Here is a 22,124-nt window from a genome sequence, read left to right on the forward strand (position 1 = left end):
CCATGCTTGATGTCGGGCCACGCCGGCCACCCCCTCATGCAGACGCTCCTGGAAGATAATCCCCACCTCTCGGCCTACCTACTCGAACCACGGCAGCTCACGCAAATGCTATCTGCGGGCCCGACGAGAGGCCGGGAAGATCGATCCGGCTCGCGGCTCGAAAAGCTCCCGTTGAGATGTACCGCCCTGTTGCTGGATGGAACACGGTGCGCTGGGTGCGGATGGCGGCGGAGAATGGCTCGTGGCTTGATGTGGATTTTGGTTTGGCTTTCGTTGGCTTTCGTTTGGCTCTGAGGCACGGGGGAGTGGGAGGGTGAGATGAGGAAGGGGCTGCGGGTTTGCTCTAGATACTCAAGACACTAATAGTGTTGATCAGATGCGCGTGGCGGATGCATTGAGAGTAAGATGCTAGGTAGATAGATATATTAGACATATGTACATTGTAGAAGCGGGGATAAGTCTCGTGTCTGCCAAAGCATCCCCTTCCCTTCTAATCGTCTCACACCACCGAAGTGATCAGCGCTACAATCGCAAGCCACACCATCGCCGTAAGATTCCTCATCTTCAACTGCCCAGCAGCTGACCGATGCGACCCCTTCGCCGACGTGCTCGTCGCATCGGGCCCCACCCCACCCCCCGACGCACCCGCAACAGTGTCCAATCCCGACGCAAGCGCCGGCCCCAACCCGGTGACCGACGCGAACGGTACAGTGCTCGTCCCGACCACGAGGTCGGAGCTGCCGAGCGATATGGCCGTGCCGGAGACGGTGATGGCGGTGCTGCCTTGGAACACTTCGGTGCCGTCGATGGCCAGGCCGCCGGGGTAGGCGGTGAATGTTTCGCCGGCTATGGTGAAGGTTGATGGAGATGCTGGTATTATTGAGTGGCCGGAGATCGCGAAGGGGGGTGGTGGGGCGGAAGCCTGGTTGGTGGTTGTCACTGCTGCGGTTGGAGTGGGGGTTGCGAAGGGGAATGTGGATGCGTCGACGACGAGCCCGCTGGGGGCGAGAGAGAGAAGGGTGCCCTGGTTCGTCATGGCGGGCCCTGATATGGAAAGGGTGGTGCCTTTTACGGAAATCGCTGTGCTGCCAAGGGGTACGAAGGTCTCGTTTGCTATGGTAAGAGCGCCGGAGGCGGCGAGGATGACGGTGGAGTTCCCCACGTTAAGAGTTGCAGACGGATCGAGGGAATCTGCAGTGCCGTCGACGGTGATTGCGGGAGAGCCAGGAAGCAGGGAGCCGCTACCGAGAATGAAGCCGCTACTTCCTGGGACGGCTGTCAAAGTTTGCGAGCCCAGTACGAGAATCGAGCTTCCTGGTGGCGAGGGAGGGATTTGAGACTGCATCGATACACGGCTCGAGCCACCGGGACTCGCAGGATACGGAGATTTTGCTGCCGTTGGTTCCGACTGCTCTAGGCGGGACATCGTTCCACCCTCTACTAAAGGGTTGGCCGCTGGCTTTGCTGTCTCTGTTGCCGACCCTGCAACATTCACGGGTGCTGGAGTCTGCCGTCCGGATTCAAGTTCTTCGCCTACTGGTCTGTACGTCAGGCCTCCTACGACAACAGGCGGTAAGCCTCCTTGCCCTTGCACGGACTTCAGATTTTCGTGGTCAAGCCCATTCGGCTCCGAGTCATGTTTTGCATAATACCCATGCCATTCTACAGTCTCAGAGTTTGCCAGGCTGGCCCGGGATTTTCCTTGCCAAATGCCAGCACTGCTGCGCGTGTGATGCGCATGGACTGGGGCATAGGTGATCCCTCCCACGATTATTGGTTGGAGCATGGAGCGCTTGACCGATTGACCAACTAGTTGCAGACCCGCTCCCTGGGGACTCGATGAAATGCTAGGCTCGGAAGAGCTTCTTGGCTTGGCTGGCGGCGAAACTGTGGGCACTGTTGCTTGCTGGGCAATGGTAGCTAAAGGTGAACCATCGCGGGTTAGATTTTTCGCAGGTTCTCTAGCTCCCGCAGATGAATCACTGAGTAATGGCCGGGGTATGAGTTCAATTGTCTTGAGTACGGTGACCGGCCCATTGACGTTGGTTGCCTTCGTGGAGCCATTGAAGGAGAAAAATTTATGCAATGTGGAATTGGTCGATACGTTCTCAGTCCATGTCAAAGACGCCGCCGCTGATATCGTCGACGCGCCCAGTACTACGGTCGATGGATTTGGACCTGTTGAAGATACCGGAATAACAGGCCACCCTCGCGCAGCCGGCAGCCCAAGCAGGCTAAAGATTGAAAGTAGCCATTGAAATTTCATGTTGGTCACTGGCAGTTACGGTGTGGAAAGCGGCAAGATCACAGGTGTTGGACATTTTGCGTTCGATGAAGGAAGCGCGCATGTAAACAGAGCCCAATCCACCAGACCATTATATCATACAGAAAACAGAGAAAGAGATGGCAGAGGATATCAATGTACCGCAACGTCAACGTCAACAACATGAAGTCGAATTAAAATCTGTAACGTATGGCGCGGCGCGGAACAAGCGGGTGTTTCATCTTCGTGAACCTAGCAGCAAGTCCAGCGATCAACGCCTGGGAAGTTTACGTATATATTCCGGACTCGGCCGTGTGAAACGCTGGCGTATTTTGAAGTCCTGGGCGAAACGATCATCTCGCTGGTCTTACTGAATAAAGTAAGGGAGATTGAAGAAAATAAACATTGTGAGATACTAGCGTGCCAAGCTCTTGGCGAAGACGCCAAGGAATGAGACTGACGGTGGACTACTCACAATTTGATGCTCGTGCATCTAAGAACCTTAGCTCAGATCCCCGTCCCTTCAATCATACCAAGGTGGGCTTCGCACAAAGCCTTCAAGTGACTTTTCAACTAAGAGAAACATGATTGGCAGGCTTGGAATGTGATTTCAACGGTGATGAGCTTGCTGTGCTTCTTTAACGACGTTGAATAATTGCTTCACTACGTTGATCCAACCTTGACGCCTCTGACAATACCCCCATTTGCGGAACTGGCACCGGGAAGAGTGTAGCCACGAAAAAAGCTAATCATGATAGGAGAGGCATTGATTGGCGAAGGCCAAATGATCGGGATACAATTACACTACCTTCTCTTGCGGTGGGCTCTCAAATATCGTGAGTCATTACTGCATCTTCAACATGCCGCATATCTGGCCAAACACTACGACTTCGCCCTGCGCCAAGGCTTTGGTATGAGCGGAACCTTTGCCGGAAGAGCCGTCACACGTAGCCACCAGATCCTGACAAGATATTTAGGTACAGAGGAGTGAAAGAACAGCTATCCAGCATTGAGTGCCGACAGTAATATCTGGACGCAGTCCAGTCTTAACCAAGAGAAGCGACGTCGAGTGAAAAGGTTGAGGAGCTTTTCGCGCGATTGAATTTTATTGCTTAGCTTCGGCCGCTAAAATAGCCCGCCAAGACCTTCGGCTAACCTGCCACAGTACTTATGGAGTCAAAATCAGACAATTCCTGAAGGTATCTCCATGTAAGTCGATTCTCTGTACTTCTACCCCAACACAGTGGATTACAAGATGCCTCCAGAAATAAGGTATGCCAAAGCTCAAGCATATATTCTTTCTGTCAGTGCATGCATTCATGCATTAGTTCTAGTCACTCCTTATCGCTCTGTGTATATCAAGAAGCCATCCGGAAAGCGCATGTCAAATCTTTGACACGATGACACCGTGCCGTCTCTTTTCTATGTCCATTTCGATACTATCGAAGGAGCAGTCATTAGGTATACAACGCTTATGATGAAAGCTTTCGTTGGCAATTCTTTCACTCAATGCCACTGCAAGTCCGTATCTACATCACTCCCTCCTTATTGTTCAGAAATGGCCATGAGTGCAAGCGCAAGGATTACATAGCCAATGTCTTCTTGTGTACCTAGCATCTGGTCCCTTTGTGCTAAGTGATGGTTGGAGGAATACGATTAGAGCAATGTAGCCTTCTGCAATTGTTCGATGCAAAAAAAGCGGGAAGAAGCGGGAAGAAGTCGCTGGAGACCTAGGGAATCTTTAAAAGAATCTTCAGCAGTCTCGCTTTGCGCATGACGTTAAAGTTTTTGAGACTGAGAAGATCCCTGAGAGTCGGAATTTGATCTTGGGAGTGCACGACTGATCATTTTACTCTTCTGCTCGAAGGCTTATGTACTGTTTTAGAATGTTTCCAGGGTTTGATATTTCAACTGCTACATCTCAAAGCTCAAAATCATTCATGCAGATATAAATTAAAAGTCACTGTCCGGAAAGATAATTATTTGACAGCGAAGCGTATCAGCGGACAAGACGAGCAATCATTTGACTCTCGGCGGCAAAAAGCTCCCAGCAACCAAACAAAACCAGTGTTACTCCAATCGCTGCATGCGGCACAGCAAGTGTCAAAGACAGACTGGCACTCCGTACAGCCAACTCGCCAAGCTGAACCCTAGCGGAACAAGGATCGCAAAGAGGGCGTCCAATAAGGACAGAAAACAGCGGAACGTTCACAGAGAAGCGTATGAAATAGTCAATTAGGCGCAGACAAGGTTCCTGTGGTCAGGCCAAGAAATGACTTGATCTCAAAAGATCATGAGTTGATGACAGCGAGAAAGGATTAGGTCACAACATGGTCCCCGCGAGGAATGGAGCAAGTGTTGGAGTGATATAATATTTATTGTTAAGGGATTTCCTACTCACTACTGCAAACACCTCGTTCGCCGATCTTTCTCTATTTCTGTCTCATCACTCATCTTCTTCATCTCCGCGCGGAATGTCATTAGACAAACAGACAAGTGAAGTAGTCTAGCGCCCGTTTCCACTGCTATAAGAACTGTCAACTTCTGAGACACAATCCTTTTGATCTGTGAGAGACATTGCAACTTTCCCAAGTCAGAATGTCAGCCTTCTATATATACTATAATATGGTTTTTTTGTTTGAAAAAGGAAACTGCCGTCTTCACCGTGCCAAATAGTGGAGTCAACCCCCCCCCTCCCGTCGATTCAACATCAGCCTCTTCGGATTTGACCGCTGTCTCCTGATCTTGAGATGCTAGCCTTACATTACCTTCTATCATCTCCAGGTCTTCGAAACACCTGATCTTTTTCCTACATTGAAGATTAGGAGCGAGAGAGGGCTGAGTACTCTGAACGCTTCGAATTAGAATCCAAGCAGTTGCTAGCAGCGGCCCTATTCTCGAGGCGCTGGCGATGCACGACCCGGAGATCGAGCGGGAAGATCGCCTGAGAGCAAGCAGCGCCGGCATCCCCACGAGTGTCTACAAACACCACTTCACAAAGACGCGACAACCGCTTGCGGTCATGATTCTGTAGCCGGTCGAAGCGCAGAAGGTGAAGCGCGCTGAACATGAGTTTCCAAGAGGCGTTTTGTCAATCACGTAAGTGTTCTTTGACAATCCCTTCCATTACCCGTCTCAACCGAGCGTTTAGGGCTTCCTACTCTTCCTCCTGTCGTTTCTCGCTCCCGCATTCCCTGTCCTTAGCGACGAGCTGATCAACATGGCCGCCATGTACATGCTGACCCATTATGGTCATTAAGCGCTTGATCCTTGTGATCAGAACGTCTCGAGATATCTTTCCTTCGAGGACACGAGAGCAGAACACAGCGGTGAGTTTCGAGGACGTCGTGATGAGATACGAGTACCCATGAGGGCTGACACGATGCAGGTTCACGAGTTTTTCGGCTTAGGCAATCGGAGCCCATCAAAACATGCCTCCCACGGCCACGATTCTTCCATAGGAGCACCGAGAGATCCTCATGAGTTCGGACTGGAGCTCCGGAACGCCGCTACGCCCGACTGATAAAGCAACATTCGATTCCGCTTCGAGCACTGTTCCCGGATCTGTCTGTGTTCCCCTGATTGAGAATCCTGCGGTGTCCTTCAAGGGAGCATGAGAAGTCGACTCAGTTTGCGGGCCAGACCTGTACCGGGAAGATACCGCCCAGCTGAAATTGAAGCCATACAGGCATATCATTCTAGACTGGAGGGTTTGCATCAGCCAAGCCATTGTTTTCTGTCGACGTTGGCTTGCAAAATCGGGAAGCACGAGGAGATGTTGATATGATGGCGGGGCCGACTTCGCTGCAAGACGATGACACCAGCATGATGAACCAGTGGTCAGCGGGTGCCGGCCGGAGGCTACGACATAGAAGCAGTCTTGGCACGATGAAGCTAGGTTCCGCCGGCGCCAAGCCTTTTGTTGACATTGGGAAAAGATGATGCTGTGGACGAGCCCCTTGACTGATAGACTCTGGAGTCTTTCTGTGGCATACTGGTCCTCTTGCTGAGGCTACTCGGTGGTTACTGCTGCTTATTGAGGTAAGGAAACGCGTAATTACCCCTATATGCTTGTGGTCTTACGAAAAGGAGAGAAAAGACTCGACACCATCTTCCTAACACAGCAACTCCAAACACATATTCAGAATTCTATTCTCAGGCTAGTGTCGACACAAACACAGCAACTCCAAACACATCAAGATTCTCAGGCTAGTGTCGACACAAAGACCTCCAGGTCACATTCCCAGTATAAGAGCACTTCTTCCTTACAACTTCCCGTTCTCTTACCACCAGCCATTCATCACCGAATTTCCGCAACATCCGTTCTCATATTGCTTCCACAAAGCACATAGCATTCGAACATTTTGCATGAGACTGATTGAGATACCTACAGATCTCGTTCACATCGCTCCCTCGTTATATTGTGGCAACACAGCTTCGCCAACTCCGTCACCAACCTTCAAACACCTTCAGGTACGTACACTATGACCAAGACGAGACTTGGGCACCTCTGTGGCCGGACCGCTTCCATTCTTCATATCAGGTCTTCCCCACGCATCAACACTAATCTTACCAAACACCTTACCTAGGAACCCAATGACGTTAAGACATTGCTGACACTCTACCTTTAGTCAAGCTAAAGCGTGCTCTGCGAGTCTCAGCACTATGTCTGAATACTCCGAGCCAAGCCGTTTTTTGCAGCAGGGAGATTTTCAACTTGGCAATGGCCTTGATGATAGTGTCGACATCAATGGTTTCGACCCTGCCAACTTCAATCTTGACTTTGACAATGCGAGCTATGGGCATCCACAGGCTGGTCTGTCATACGGGGAACACCAATCGCGGTATGAGCCGAACGAGATTGTGGAAGCCCAAGGAGAAGTTTCAAGTCTCCAAAACACCATCCCAGACAATGACTCTTCCAGCTACCGTCAACGGCAAGGCGGTCTGACGAGTGTGTCTCAGCATCATCTGTTCGAGCCCAACGAACTCGGGGAAGGTCAAGAAAAGATAACACAACTTCAAGACATGAATCCAGCAAGCGACACGTCCAACTTTGGCCAACAACAAGTCGGTCTGACAAGTGGGGATGATGAACAACAGTTCCAATTCCAATCTGACGTGTTCTCTTCAGAAGAGTGGAAGAACCCCGAGGCTCATGCCGCCAACGGAGACCTTTCGGATTTTCCAGACACTGTGGCACAGGACGAACATCAGACAAAGAAAGATGATCACGAGCACACGAGCCCCATCTACCACACGCCAATTCCACAAGGAGATTTCGACACATATGCGGCTAGTTCCCACTTACATTCTGTCGAGAATGGAGAAAGATCAGTAGTCAATACATCAGGCATTGACTCTGCTTATGGCACACTCAATCCTTCCCCACAATCTACATCTGGACTTTCCTCGGGAACACCTTACCAAATGGAAAGCACTGTGCAGCAATATGGTTCCGGCAACACCCATGGTCGTGAGGACTCCATGTACTCTAGCCAACAACCCAACACATACCATGAAGGCGCGGAGGAGGCCGATACGGAGGTGACAGAGAACGACCCGAAATTCAACCCTGCAGATGATCTAAACTACTACCGGATAGATCTTGACACGGGCGTAATAGAGAGTCGGCGTAGGCGAGGATGGGGTCGTACCGGGACGAGAAACGGTGCCGAAGTCTGGTTCAACCCGGAGACTGAGCAATGGCGTAAGTTATAATGCTTCTGCTCCATGTTTGAATGAACCATGCTGACGTGTACAGAGGAGTCCGCTTCACACCATAGCTATAGGGAGATTCTGATCGCGCGAGCCCAGGCTGAGCATCCGGATAAGGAATATCGTGAGTATAACTATCAGATCGTCAGGTGCCAAGACTGACTGGTAGTTACAGTGCATCCTGATCCCACCGATGGGTTGCCACATAGCGAGACGGCTTTCTATCTCCCACATCAGAACTTGGGTCCGAACCGTGATGACTGCCCAGACGAATGTTTCGTTTGGCCCAAAGACAAGCCAGAGGGCGACCCAGATGATAAGGAGGCTGGGGACAAGGGCCAAGCGAAGAAGAAGCGCAAGCCTAACCCCCGGCCAAATCCCGGATTCTGGTTTGAGGACAACAAGATTCTGTTGGACCCTCACAACAATCCTGTCAAGAAGCACCTGGACATGCCACTCACGCTCTCGGCTGAGACAGAAGGGTACAAGTTGCAAGTGATGCGACTTAGAAACACGAGCATATCGCAGAAAGATGAGTGGGCCAGAATGCCAAGGTGGATCAGAAAGAAAAAGCCGAAGACGTATGATCTGATCACCAAATACATCGGAAGTCCTAACACGCACGTAAACATGCCTTCGCAGCGCTTCCGAGACGAGAAAGGCACAGTGGCAGGGAACATACGTCAAGGCACCGACAAGATTAGGAAAGGGCTGAAGGCATTTTTCGCTGAAAACGGATTTGATCCTTCCCTGACCGGCTCCACGAGAGGGTTCGCGAGGGACCTGTTCCCATGGGAGCAGGACTCAGTGAAGCTAGGAAACACTGGAAAGCACGGAATGAGGGCGGGGGAGTCGCGAGCACTGGATGAGGAGACTCGGAATAAGAACTTGCAAAAGACACTAAGGAAGATCGAGAAAGGCAAGGAGAAGGCTGAAGCAGATGCAGGGAAGGCCAGCAGTGCGTTCGGAAAGCGTCCTCGTGAGGACGAGGATGGTTATGATCAAGACTCGAATCCTGCTCAACGGAAGAGCAAGTCTGGAGGTCGCTCGCGAAATGGTCATAGAAAGCCGGCGTCTTCGCAACCACAGCGCTATGGCACGTTTGGTGCCGCATCGACGCCGTACCAGAACACGAGTACTTTGGAGGCTGGAGGCCGCTCGTACAGTGGCACATATGGTACAGCCCCGTCACCGTATCAAAACATCAACGTCTCCGCAGGAAACCAGCAGGCGCATTCTCTGGGCAACAATCATTTTGCGGAGAACCAAAGGGTACCATACTATCAGGGCATCGGGCTGGAGACTGATACCCGCTTGGACCAATTGCAGCAGGAATGCAGAGGGCAGATGTGGTCAGCACAAGGCTCTATCGGGCAAAACAACTACCGGGGGTTGCAGTATCAGCCACAGCATAATCCATCCCCTGACTATACCTACAACATTCAAGACGGTCCACCTGTTCAGCACCAAGGGTTCATCAATGGCACGAATGGTGCTCCGAAGCATGAAGGAGACACTTTGGGTCAAGGCGGTCGCAGATTGTATCAAGCGCCCAAACAGATTCTGGGAAGACGTGGGCGCGAAGATTCAGACGAAGTTGACCAGAATATATATACGAGGAAAAAGGAGGCCGCAGGAGTGGGAAGATCAGCCCATAATGCCCAATACGGTTATGTCGAGTCTGGAAATCCGGTGATCCAAAACCAGACTCAGGAGGAGCGAGGCGCGGAAATTTCACCGTCGGAACAGCAGCAGATTGGCCAACTACAGAATATGGGATACCAGGCCGGCCAATTTGAGTCCAGCGTCCAAGCGGATAGAGATTCAGAAAATGGCGCCCCCGTCCAAGCGACAACGCAAAGACGGAAAATCCTGGTATAGTCCCTGGGCCTCAGCGTCGTGCTCAGTATGAAAGGACTCCTCGACGACGGTATTATGGGGCAAAAGGTGCCCCAGTTCCATTATTGTCGCTAGAGGAGCCTCTTGGGACCTCACAGCCTGTGTGCGATTTCAATGAGGACACAGAGGGCCCGTTGAAGTCACCAGAGGAGCTTTTTAGGACCATGCCGGACTTACTCGGATCATATGGGGATGCAGCGGGCCGAAATTTCAGTAATACCGGTCGAGGCTTCTACGACAGACCAGCTGCGGATATTGGGCCCAGCAATCCACTAAACGGCGATGTGTACGGAGGCCCGATTCTTGTTGCTGCTTCGAACGAGAGTGTGGACCAAGGCACGACTGATGCACCCTCCCGTCATTCGGAGTACCTTCAACGTCTTTCCGAGGGACATCTGCCTGAGCAGATCCTCGGAAAGCACAGAAGGGAAGATCACGTGGGTGAATGGGAGCAGGACGCCTATGTCCCGGAGCAGGATATCGGGGAACAGGAGCCGCAAGAGCAAGAGAGTAACTGGGATGAGCACACCAGTGAACCAAAGCCAAAGCGACGGGATATAACCGCCACCGAAAGCTACTACTCACCCCCGGCACAGAATCCAAAGGCTGCAACGGTGCAGAAAGAGCGCAAGGCAGAATGGGACGCGCGCCTACCTCCACCGCAACTACACACCAATGAGAACATCCCGGATGTGTCCCAAGCTCCAGTGGAGGACGCGCACCTGACGCCGCCACAGCACATATATATAAACGGGACCGTTATAAACTTCGACGAAGCTCCCCAAGCGGCCGACGCACAAGGCCCAGATCCACCACAGGCGCCTCCGCCAGCCCAAGCGGAGCCCGGAGCACCCTCCGACTTCCGTGATGTGCGGCCGGTGAACGGCTGGCAATCCCAGAGCCTCGACAGTGCCCTGAGATACACGCGAGAGGCCTACCGGGAGTGGACGGGTGAAGCGGCCCCGGTCACGAACCTGGAGGATACTTACAACGTGCAGTATCGAGAGATCCGGGCCGCCTTCCGGGTTTGGTGGAAGTCGGAGAAGAATCCGCAACGGTTGGACCCGTTGCCGGAGCTGTTCCGGATGAAGGCGTGGGGTGGAGCGGTTGAGAAGTGGAGGGCTCCGGAGAATCGGAGCATTTCCGTGCGCCGATGAGGAGGGGGAGATGGGCGGCTCGCAACGGGGATGGGACGTTGCAGCAGCCAGACTTTCGATGGGTTTATGAGGAGCACGAAGGGTATGATGCTAATGCCGAGGAACAGCTGTGAGCCATAGGCATCTGGCAGGGGGTTGAGCATCGGTATATAATCCGCGACAATAGTCGCAGCAACCGTGGGCTGGGAAGTTTCTTTGAGTCTTTCGAGGGAATTGTCGTTATTCCGCTTTGTGATTCAATCAACTCTAAGCGCATTTTTACCAGGGTGGTATGTCTTTCTATTAGCGTGGATACTTCGAGAACGCATCACTAGGGAAAGGGGTTTTTTCATAGAGTTACTCACCATCCAAACTCGGTGTCTGTACATAGGATTCTTCATCAATGTATATGATTCAATTTACAAACATCCGGGTACCAAACGTGACCGCTGAATCTTGTGGGGTGCAGAAATATGGGGTTAGTTGAAGGAGACCCCAATACAGAGGCCGAGCCGGAAGAGGCTTGGCACGTCGCTTTCTGTTGTTAGGTTGGAGGTATTTGATGCGTAATGGGTTCGATTCCTATTGGCGCTGGTACAATGGTGTTGCGGTGTTGCCTGTTATATTCCCATTACCTCGAGAGAATTTGCCTCTGTAGTTGGGCTTGTAGCCTCTGTTGCTTGCCAGGTTTTCACTTTCTCGAGCAAAATTACCTCTATAGTTGGGTTTATAGCCTTTTTTGCCTGTTATATTATTATAACCTCGAGCGGAATTGCCTCTGTCATTGGGATTGTAGCCTCCGTTACTTGCCTTATTTTCACTTGCCCAAGCGGAATTGCCTCTGAAGTTTGGTGTATTTCCTCTACTGCGCATAATATTGTCTCGGAGGCTGGGCTGTTACTTCTCGTTTCTATCATATTTTCCTCGAAGACCCTTGTGTCTTTCTCAATCGGTGTCTTCTTGAGTGATATGGTGACCTCTTCTTTAGTGGCAATTCCCTTTATATTAGCATTATCTATCGCATCAGAGCTCTCGTTGGCAACAACGGCACTCGCAAATTCCTGGAATAGCTGATGGAAAGGGGCTGGACCCTCGGAATCAAGGCGCTTCCGCGTTTCCCCATAGTCTTCACGCTTTCCTAAACCAGTCAGGCGTACTCCATCATTCGCAGGCGTGAGTTGTGTTGTCAGAGGATTTCGACATTGGCCTGTCTACCTAATGAGGGAGGAAGTAGTACCCTAACATGCGCTTCCGATTGTAAAAGCCCTCGCTGCCGTCCACCCTTCTTGCTTGTTCCTGTCTCACTGGCTTTGCTGTTGGATTTTCTTGCCTTCGTTGCCTTGACCAATCTGTGCCCAGCTTGAATCATTGCCTCTAATCGCCGCGGTATCCTCCCCGATGTTTTTCGCGTTGCTTCGGAAGGGAGGCTGCATGCCTCTGCTGTTGGTCATGTCTCCTCTAACATTGTTCGCATTGCCTCGGGTAATGGCCATGTTACGTCCACCGGCCGGTGTGCGCTCCTCCTCGAGTGTTGTCTGCTCGAGCATCGCTGTGACTTCTTCGACGGTATCAAACCCTTCGGAAGCGCCAGCAGTGGCATTTGCAAGCTCCTCGAATAGCTTATGGAACGGGGCCGGACCCTCCGACACATGGTAATACTGTGACTCGCCATACTTGGGCCAGAAGCCTTTCGGATTGCCGATGCAGTAGAACCAATTCGAGAAGTTGCGGAAATCGTGGTTTATCCAGTGTCGTGCGCGGATAAAGGAACGCCAGTTTTGCCCATGGTCTCCGGGCGGAATATGGGCAAAGTCGGCGACGCGCATCCATGCGAAGCCGTGCTCGCTCGTACGGTTGACGACTTTTGGTTTGTAGTTTAGGCGTCTCTACGCCTTCGGTGTCGTAGCTCAGCAGGATCAAATCCATGTTCATACCTTGAAGAGGCTTCTTCAACCAGTCTTCAGGCAGATCTTCCAGGCCTACGGAGTCCTTGTCGCCGGGTGTCCTTAGGCTCAGATCGAAGGTTTGATCGATAAGACACTCCAAAGCTGCGACGGCATCGTTGCCCGAGCAGTGGGCGCCCACAAAAACCCATTTGCCTGGCATTCTGGGGCAACCTACTTTTTTGAACTCGAGCTTGGCCAGTCCGTAGTGTGACATCAGATCGCTCAACCCTTTGCCCATGCTTGCACCTGTGTCCTCGACAACTACCTGGGTATCGACGCAACCCGAGTACTGGAAGTGTTTTTGGAGATCGATGCCGTCTTGTCTCATCTTCCGAAAATCGTCATGCATATCGTGACCGATGAGGAGGACCTTGGGGCGGGCTTCAATGGTATCGGCTAAGGAAGAACTTTCGCCGGCGTTGGCCCTCACACCTAGGTGTTTCCGAACTTCTTCTATGAAGAGAACATGGCCATCCGGGCTCTCTCTCTGGGTCGCGCCTCTGACTGTCATATTGTGGTACACAAGGATAAGCTTTTGAGAAGAAACAACAGGAGTAGACCAGTTACTCGCCTTCCGGCGTAGTCGTATGTAGAGTTATTCGAACAATTGGGGCGGTGAATTCCAAAGTATGAGATTTCTCGATTCTTTTGCAGCAGCGATGGGAGACTGGGGATACGTAAAAGAGCTGGCCGAAGGTTGTATGGATAAGTCGAGAGGAAATAGCCAGGTGAGCAGTCCCAACGTGAGCCGACAAGTAGCCACATGACACTATACTCCGCATTGACTCGACAGATAGCTATGTTTCCTGCACAAAGAAATTCCACGACACTTCTCATTGTACGGCCGAACCAGACATACAAAGGGTGAAATCTTGCACAGTATGGCCGAGCCAGACATGTACGAGCCAAGAAGACAAGCCTGGGCGTCATTGTGCTTTAGCACCAGGCAACGAAGAAACCCGTCGCCTTCCGTCATCCAAAAGCTTTGGCAGGTCCATTATTCCGTTCAAAGATACTAGTATTGCTGTCAGCGATATCATCGTTCTCAAGTACCATACATACATACTGTATATAATTAACATGCTCTCTCATCTTCCGCCTTCTCGAGTGGCTTGCTGCCAATTAGTCACAACTTATAAGTACCAGACCATCAAGATAATAGACCTATTCTCCGACATGACCCGCACGAAGACGCCACTAGGGTGAAGTGTTAAGCACGGTTGGACTAAAATCCCACAGTTCTACCTACTTCGTCAAACATTGTCTGGAGCGTATCTCATATATAGCATCCCAGTCTCCTGGGAGTGGAGAAAGAACCTAGGTTGATCTATATGCATCTGTAGGCCTATGCGTGAGGCTCAATGAGCACTTGAGCGGCGCTAAATTACTGCGTCGAGTTAGATTCGCCCGATACTGTGCGGTCTCTGTTGTCGTCGGAGAAAATAAGAAGGCGCGGCGAAGGATGAGATGAATAGAAAGGCTCGGATGGTTTTGAGAGTGGGGAAGGGAGAGACGAAGGGCTCTTTGTCAACGGAATGTATGGTGGCCATTCGGATCATTTTAACGATAGCTGCTGATGAGTCATCGGTCTGAGGTATACCAATTATACGCGAATTGAGGTTTCATTGTTCGCATTCCCTGGGCTTGCAGGTTGTTCTTCTAATGAACAAGTCTGAGTGTGTCGAGGAAACGGATCAGAGGATTGCTAGCCCATCGGGCTAGCATTTTGGAAAAAGTTGATCTAGTGAAGGGCATAGGAGGTCTCTCGTATACTTGAGTAGTGTTAGAAGTGTTTGCTGAGCTTTGTTGGCAACAAACGATCATTGCGGAGACCTACAGAGCCCCGTCAGCCACGTAACGCATGATAATCATCAAGCCCGCACCAAATTTGACTGGAGGTTCAAACGAACCAAAATTTGTCATCTTGTCCTGATAACCTCATACTGCCCTAAAGTAGCATAGCAGCATTTCAAGCCCCTTCTTACTCAGCCTCTTTATGGAATTCCCTCCAGCTGGCCCCATACTTCTTGCGCACCTCCCTCCTCTCCGTCTGCCTCAACTGCATTTCCTTCCCCTCCTTCCTCACCACTTCCCCAAACAAAAACTCATGTGTCTCCTCCCATAGCTCATCCTGATGGATCGGACACGGTATGTCTCCCACCCTGATGCGTAGCATCTCAGTCGGCAGTTTCCCAAGCTCATTGCGCGCGTCTAGATCGCTGCCCGCCTCTACAAGAAGCTTGACTACCTCTAGATTACCGCTGTCGACGGCGTAGTGCAGGGCAGTCTCGCCGTAGAAGTCCCTGGCTCGCACATCAGCACCTTTGGAGAGGAGTAGCTCGACAATGCCGGTGCGACCGGATTGTGAGGCGTGGTGTAAAGCGGTCTTTTCGTGCGTGGGGTCGCGGTCTTCGATGTCGGCGCCCGGTTGGGAAAGTGCTGTCTGGAGGGTCGAGACGTTGCTGAGGACTGCAATGAGTGGTATCGTAGCGAATATGTTCATGGATTCGAGGCCTTCAATTAGTGGATCATCATTCTCTGGCAGCTTCTGCGATTTGTAGACTGAGTATCTGCCCGACTCTGGTGTCATATCGTCTGCACTTACGAGGCCGGCGCTTTGTAGGAGAAACCGAACGGCAGCACGATTACCGGTCCATGCGACCCAATCGAGGGGCGTGAGGACGAAATCTCGGTCGGCATCTATGAGGCTTTGGAGATCTGTTTGCTGCAGGAGTAGCTTGATGACTTGATCGCGTCCGAGCTCGGCGGCTGAGAGTAGAGAATTGTAGCCTTCCCCTTCTTCGTTATTTAAATCATAAACTTGCTCTTCTAGAAGGGTGTGGCATATATGACGGAGATCATAGTGCACAGCGACTGTCAACGGTCCCTTGATACGTGAGGTCCACCAGAGCTGTCGGAGAACTCCGAGGGCCATTTGACGGTTCATGTCATCGAGGATGAACTTCACGGCCAACGATTGCAAGTCTTTCTCAAGACGGTCTTTTAAGTGACGTGCCCAGTAGTGCGCTGCGTATTGATAGAGTGCTAGCGGTGTTCCACTCTGAGCATGGTAGAAGGAAGTCTTGTCGCCGTCTACTACATCCTTTGCTGTCTCACTTGCATTGGATATTTGCATGGCATAAGGACAACCCAAGAGCCCATCGACGTTGTCGCTGTAATATCCATCTCGGCCAAAACGGTAGACGTAATGCCGGCCATTGCAGCAAAGTCGGTTGCCATCGTAAGTCAAATAAGTGAGACAGGTCGCTGCTAGTAAGCGACGCGCATCAACGAAATTCTGGTCGCGGATACTCTCAAGATAGTCCTGCGCGGTATAATGAGCCAAACGCACGATCTTGCTACCTTCTTCAATGTAGATGAGCCCCGCACAAACAGATGGGAGATCTTCCTCGTCTGGCATGTTGGCTTCATCAAAGTGGTCTTCACCTGTTGTTACGGCAAGTGCATGTCGAAGCTCCATGATGTTCAGAGGCCGGAAAGCGTACGATACCCAAGATAATATACGCTCAGCGAGCTCTTTCTCATCCTCGTTCTGCTTATAAATCCGGCTCAATGCGTCATCGTAGGTGTCGAGGAGGGTCTTTGGTAGCTCTCCGACAGCTTCCTGCAGAGCCTTTCGCGTCATCTTGGTAACAAGAGAGTCCAGAAGAAGCTTCGCCATGAGGAACCTAAAAACACCCATATCAGCATCCGCATCAAATCATGGCTCATAACCCGTTTGGAGAATCAGCGGCCGACTTACATGTTCTGTGCTGCCTCCATGACCTTTGTCTCAATCGTTGCTTGCAAGGTTGAGTCCGCAGCGATCCAGCGGCCAAGTCTAGGAGTTGTGGATACTCTCTCTTGTACGTAACGTTTGATATCATCATCGCTTGCAACTATCTCAATATCAGTATCGACTCCCATATCGGCGCCGAAAGCATCATAGTAGCGGGAGGTAACCATTAGCTTCAGTTTCGGCTTGAGGAACCTTCAACTCCGTGAGAAGCCGTAATTTGTACGCAGGCTCACACTCGTCCAGAGCATCAATAACGACATAGACGCTGGCATGCCGGTTGACCTCGGCTTTGAGAACCTTGATAACTTCGTCAAGCCTTGGGCGGGTAGAAGATCCTTTGGTCACAGATGAGGCGTAAAGCTCTTCCACTTCAGGAGAAAGTCCTCCTTTCTGGCGTATCTGCATCCAAATGTTGGCCAGGAGGTTGGCTGGAGTCTGGACCATCTTGTCCTTGTAATTACAATAGATGCAGGCGACGGCAACAGATTGATCGTGTACGAGGGTTCGCTCGATGTGCTCGGTCACAATAGCGGCGATGGTGGTCTTGCCAGCTCCAGGGATTCCACTACACCACAAAGAGGCCTTGTCCGCGCTTGATAACCACGCGGAGGCTTCGTGGTGTCTCAAAGAACCAACTCCCAGTTCCCTCACACCGACGGGAGAGGACATCATTGTGCCGGTCGCCGAAGCTTAGAGGGGAAAACCAGTCAACGACCTTCTGAACCGCTTCCACTTCTTGACGATCCTGTAGATACGCCACTCCGATTGACATATCCTGGACTCCGTTGATGAGAGCGGGTATGTGCATGGTGTCGGCTTTGATGGCCTTTGCTAGGCTGATTTGGTCCCCCTGCAGAGCGAAAATGATAGTCGACTTCTGCCTTTCAACCTGCCTCAGTAATTCCTCAACTTCCCTTCTGGTAAATGGCCATACAAGTGCTTTGCCGACCTTTTTAAACCTTGAGACCGGCTTGACTTTGTTCACAATCAGCTCCAGCGCGGTTTCTAGCTGTTCAACGGGGCCGAACTTGAAAGTAAGCGACTGGACACCTCTCAACCAGTCGTCATCTCCGCTGGCCTTTGCCTCATCCGCGCGATTCTCGAGTTCTATAAGTATCCCGTACAGGCTATTTAGCTCTTGAGCAAGGCGGAAACGCTCTCGTGGGGCATTTTTGATGTCGTTGAGGTACTTAATAGCTTTACCGGCTACGCCGATCAATTGGAGTACGCTGGCGCCTAGGCCGATGGCGGTGACCGGATCCATCCGGTAGATGGCCGTCGATCAATGCCACGGACTTTTGATGGTAAGGTGCCTCAGATGTCTAGTGGGCCGCCTCAAATGCCCGAGCTACCGCCTGATGACAGGGTTCTACTGAAAAGTGGCAGGTAGACCCGATGGCAAGGATGACAGAGCCTAGTCTCCTCAGCACCGGACGCCGTGGTGAACTTCCAAAAGACGCCAGCCAATCAGTCATCGAAGGATTTGGCAGGATGAGCTGCGAATCAACAGCGAGACACGAGTCCGCACAAACGCGCAAAGTCCGAAGGCTACCAGAAGCAATTCTTTGCTGGGGCAGTGTTTATGCGGTGGCAGCGGTGCTGTATGGAATCTGTCTCTCGCGAGCAGTCACTCAAACAAAGGGGTATTTGTGGTGATCGGGAATCCTCGCTCTTTAGATGCTGCGCAAAGACAGCCTGCAGGCATGCGGCACGGGGGCTGAGAAATGCCCTGCAGATGTTTCGTAAGCATGCAGGTAATTAAGCCACAGCACCGCCACGAAGTCCAGTACACGTCCATTGTGTTTATACATGATTTCTTATAAGAGTTTATACTATAAGTATATAGTTTATTCTAATTTATAGCTAATATTCACTTATATATATCTGAAATTTATTAGATCTCTACTAATTTACTCTTAAATAGATTTCTAAACTTCTTTTTTAATACTCTAAAATATTATATAAGATAGAAATTACGATATATCTTACGTAATAGTCTTAATATCTAGTATTTTAGCATTATAAGACCTCGATCTTAAAGAGATTTAATGAAGAAACGAAGAATAATAGTTATAAATATATTTTACTATAGAGTAATTATTTAATATTATATTTTTAAGCGAAGAAGAAATCGTAGAATAATACGCTCTAATTAATTCGAGTACTCTCAAGTTAAATCGAGTCGTAAGTCTTTAATTTCTATATTAATATTAAGTAAGTTTTTTTTAAGATATTATATTTATATAATCGCTATAAAGAACTAGATAACGATAGCGAGATTAAATAATAACGTGATATTACTTTAAAAGATCTTTAGAAATAGAGTAATAAGGGAAGCGTACTTAAGTAAGGTTAATATAAAGTAATTATTAAATAATAAGGGTCTAAGTAATCGATTTTTAAATATAAAAAAATAACCCTTAAAGGTTTACTCTAAAGACTTCGAATAAATTTAATTCGTTTAAAAATATTATATTCGAGTTTTTCTTTCAAGTCGCCTATTAATATTATAAGCTAAGTATCTTTTATTATCTAAAATAGATATATATAAGCCTTTCTATAAGCCTTTCTATAAGCCTTTCTATAAGCCTTTCTATAAGTCTTTTTATAAGCCTTCTTAATCTAAAATAGATATATTTATATAACTCTTAATATTAATTAATTATCAAATAGATAACTTAGAAGATTAAGAGAAGAATTTATTAATTTATAGTTCTTATTATAGCGAGTAAATTATATTTCTCTTCGTTATAATTTCTTTAAAGGCTTTTAAAGAAGCTATTTAAAGAAGTACGTTTAGATATTATAATTAATAAATATAATTAAGCTCTTTATAATCTATAAGCTTAACGAAGATTCTTATAAAAAGAAGTCTACTATTTTATTAATTATATTATATTATAATATTACTTATTCTACTCTTAATTAACATATTAATAAAAAGATTTATTTTTATTAAGAAGTATATAAGTATAAATAATAACTAAGTTCTATAGAGGAGTAAGCTTTAAGTTTATAAATTCTATAAATAGTAAAGTAAGATTAATCTTTAAGAGTTATCTCTATTTAAAATATAACTAAAGAAATATTAATAGTAAAAAAAGATTATAAAGAACTAGACTTAAATTAAGATAATTAGCTTTTTAAGACGTTATTAAAAGCTATAAAGTTAATATAATTAGTTATTAAATAAAGAATAATCTATAACTTATAATTTAATAAAATTAATATAATAATTTCGACTTATAAAGTTAGTAATTTAGAAATATAATATTTAGAAGATAGATATATATAATATAAATAAGAAAGAAATTACTCTCGATTCTACTAATAGAATAAAAGTCGTTATCTTTTAAGTATAATATATAGATATATAAAACTTAGAATAAGAGTAGAGAATAAATAATTTTTATCGAATATATATTCGCTAATAAAAGACTTTTTATATTAATTATTATCTTTAAAGATAAGCGTTATATAAAGACTTAATATAATATTATAGAGAATAAAGTTATATAAATTAAGAATAAGTAAAATTAATTAAATAAATAACGTATTAGATCTAAATTAATTTATTAAGTAAGCTATTTTCTTATATAAATTTAATAAGAGGAAGAAGCGCTTCTTAAAATAGCGTTCTAACTTATCTCTTATAGAAGCTTTAAGCTATAGACTCGAAAGACAATTTAAGAATAATATCGTCTTCTTATTTATAATGAATATATATTATATATTAATATTAAAGTTATAGAGTTCTATACTAATAACGATATTATTCTCTTATATCTATTTATTTATATTATATATATACTTTAATTACTTAATATCGAATTTTTTATATCTTTAATAATAGTATATTATAAATATTTAGAGAAAGATATAAAGTATAAAGATAGCTACTTAATAAATAAAGCATATTTTATTTAAATAATTTAAATAATAAGAAAGAACGCTATAATAAAATAGAATATTAAATATATATAATAAAAGAGTAGCCTATTTTTAATTTAATTATAACTTATTCTTAATAGATTTAAACTTAAAGTATTAGAATTATCGTTAAATTTATTCATCTAGATATATTTATAGATATTATATCTAAGAATAACTTAGTTTTTATATTTTATATACTAGTAAATATAAAGTAAATTAATTAGCTACTTTAATAAATAAAGATTAAAAATTATAATTTTATAATATTAGAAAAGCTTAATAAAGTATATAGCTTAGCTCTCGCTATTAATATCTTACTTAATATTATTAATAATAATCTTATTAAGATAAATAAATAAAAAAAGAATAAGATTAAGTATAGATAAGTATATTAAAAGAAAGTATAAATTATAAATCTTAATATTATTTAATAGCGAAAAGAATAACTTCGCTATAAAGTAATTCAAATAGGAATTTTAAAAATATTATTATATCGAACTAGGTATTTTTAAAAATATAAAGAGAGATAGAAGTCTAGTTAAAAAAAAGGCTACTATATCTTCAACGCTAGACTTACTAAAACTACTATTATTCGCTTTACTAGAGTCTCTATCGTAGTCTCCGCCGTAGTCTTCGCCGTAGTCTTCGCTATAGTCTTCGTCATAGTCTCTACCGCTATAATAATAGTAAGATAGAAGAGATAGAAGAGATATGGAAAAAGAGGTAGAAGAGATAAGATAGTAAGAAGAGATAGTAAAAGAAAAGATAGTGGAAGAAGAGATAGTAAAAGAAGAGGTATAGATTTTCACGAGTTAGTAGATCGATAAGGCTTAAAAAATAATAATTTAGGTTCTTTAATATAGAAGTCTTAATAATAGTAAGTAAGAACTAGAGTAATTTATTCTTATTATATAACGGAGTTATTATAGAAATTTAGTATTTAGTAGGAAGTAGACATTTAAGTATTATGAACCGGATTTATTAGTTTTAAGATTCCGCATTTTCTAGTATTATACGTTTTCTTATAAAACTAAGTACGAGGGGTAAATATCTTATATCAGTTAAACCACCAAAAAAATGAGGCTTGACAGGGTTTCCTGCTTAGACTCACTGCGTGAGGCTACTGAGACTACGTATATTCATATAGGATTAATATGACGCCTCAGGTCACTCACTTTGGAATTATGTTCTGATCACAGCAGTACTCGTATGTCGACGCAGACTAAGCTACATTGGACTAGCAACAATCACTATACGAGGTATCCCGAGAAAATTAAAAACCGCAACACCATTGTACCAGCCGAGCCAGCGCCAATAGGAATCAAACCTATTACGAATCATATACCTCTAACTCTGCCGACCAACCTGCGTCCAGCTCAGTCCATTGCCCATGTTTGTTACCTTCATAGTTCCGCCCAAAGCCAAATTAT

At 46.8% G+C, this 22,124-nt stretch overlaps 7 protein-coding genes across 7 annotated transcripts; 2 read left to right on the forward strand and 5 right to left on the reverse strand.

Annotated features, from left to right (window-relative positions):
* Positions 1-499: 499 nt before the first annotated feature.
* Positions 500-2,266, reverse strand: HO173_005181 (uncharacterized protein; the record flags this gene model as incomplete). The annotated part of the gene is made up of 1 exon (XM_037307099.1): positions 500-2,266. The coding sequence occupies one exon, from the start codon at positions 2,264-2,266 to the stop codon at positions 500-502; it is 1,767 nt and encodes a 588-aa protein (XP_037166223.1).
* Positions 2,267-6,859: 4,593 nt separating this feature from the next.
* HO173_005182 (uncharacterized protein) lies at positions 6,860-9,862 on the forward strand (the record flags this gene model as incomplete). The annotated part of the gene is made up of 4 exons (XM_037307100.1): positions 6,860-6,864; positions 6,895-7,973; positions 8,028-8,105; positions 8,157-9,862. 4 exons carry the CDS (start codon positions 6,860-6,862, stop codon positions 9,860-9,862), a joined length of 2,868 nt encoding a protein of 955 aa, XP_037166224.1.
* A 182-nt stretch (positions 9,863-10,044) lies between these two features.
* HO173_005183 (uncharacterized protein) lies at positions 10,045-11,037 on the forward strand (the record flags this gene model as incomplete). Its single annotated transcript, XM_037307101.1, has 1 exon — positions 10,045-11,037. The coding sequence occupies one exon, from the start codon at positions 10,045-10,047 to the stop codon at positions 11,035-11,037; it is 993 nt and encodes a 330-aa protein (XP_037166225.1).
* Positions 11,038-12,317: 1,280 nt separating this feature from the next.
* HO173_005184 (uncharacterized protein) lies at positions 12,318-13,473 on the reverse strand (the record flags this gene model as incomplete). The annotated part of the gene is made up of 2 exons (XM_037307102.1): positions 12,318-12,877; positions 12,951-13,473. 2 exons carry the CDS (start codon positions 13,471-13,473, stop codon positions 12,318-12,320), a joined length of 1,083 nt encoding a protein of 360 aa, XP_037166226.1.
* A 1,470-nt stretch (positions 13,474-14,943) lies between these two features.
* Positions 14,944-16,745, reverse strand: HO173_005185 (uncharacterized protein; the record flags this gene model as incomplete). Its single annotated transcript, XM_037307103.1, has 2 exons — positions 14,944-16,651; positions 16,726-16,745. 2 exons carry the CDS (start codon positions 16,743-16,745, stop codon positions 14,944-14,946), a joined length of 1,728 nt encoding a protein of 575 aa, XP_037166227.1.
* A 160-nt stretch (positions 16,746-16,905) lies between these two features.
* HO173_005186 (uncharacterized protein) lies at positions 16,906-17,205 on the reverse strand (the record flags this gene model as incomplete). The annotated part of the gene is made up of 1 exon (XM_037307104.1): positions 16,906-17,205. The coding sequence occupies one exon, from the start codon at positions 17,203-17,205 to the stop codon at positions 16,906-16,908; it is 300 nt and encodes a 99-aa protein (XP_037166228.1).
* A 121-nt stretch (positions 17,206-17,326) lies between these two features.
* HO173_005187 (uncharacterized protein) lies at positions 17,327-18,025 on the reverse strand (the record flags this gene model as incomplete). Its single annotated transcript, XM_037307105.1, has 1 exon — positions 17,327-18,025. The coding sequence occupies one exon, from the start codon at positions 18,023-18,025 to the stop codon at positions 17,327-17,329; it is 699 nt and encodes a 232-aa protein (XP_037166229.1).
* Between the last annotated feature and the right edge of the window lie 4,099 nt (positions 18,026-22,124).

Source organism: Letharia columbiana, assembly GCF_014066305.1.
Source record: "Letharia columbiana isolate WasteWater2 chromosome Unknown Sc0000013_s0, whole genome shotgun sequence".
NCBI lineage: Eukaryota > Fungi > Ascomycota > Lecanoromycetes > Lecanorales > Parmeliaceae > Letharia > Letharia columbiana.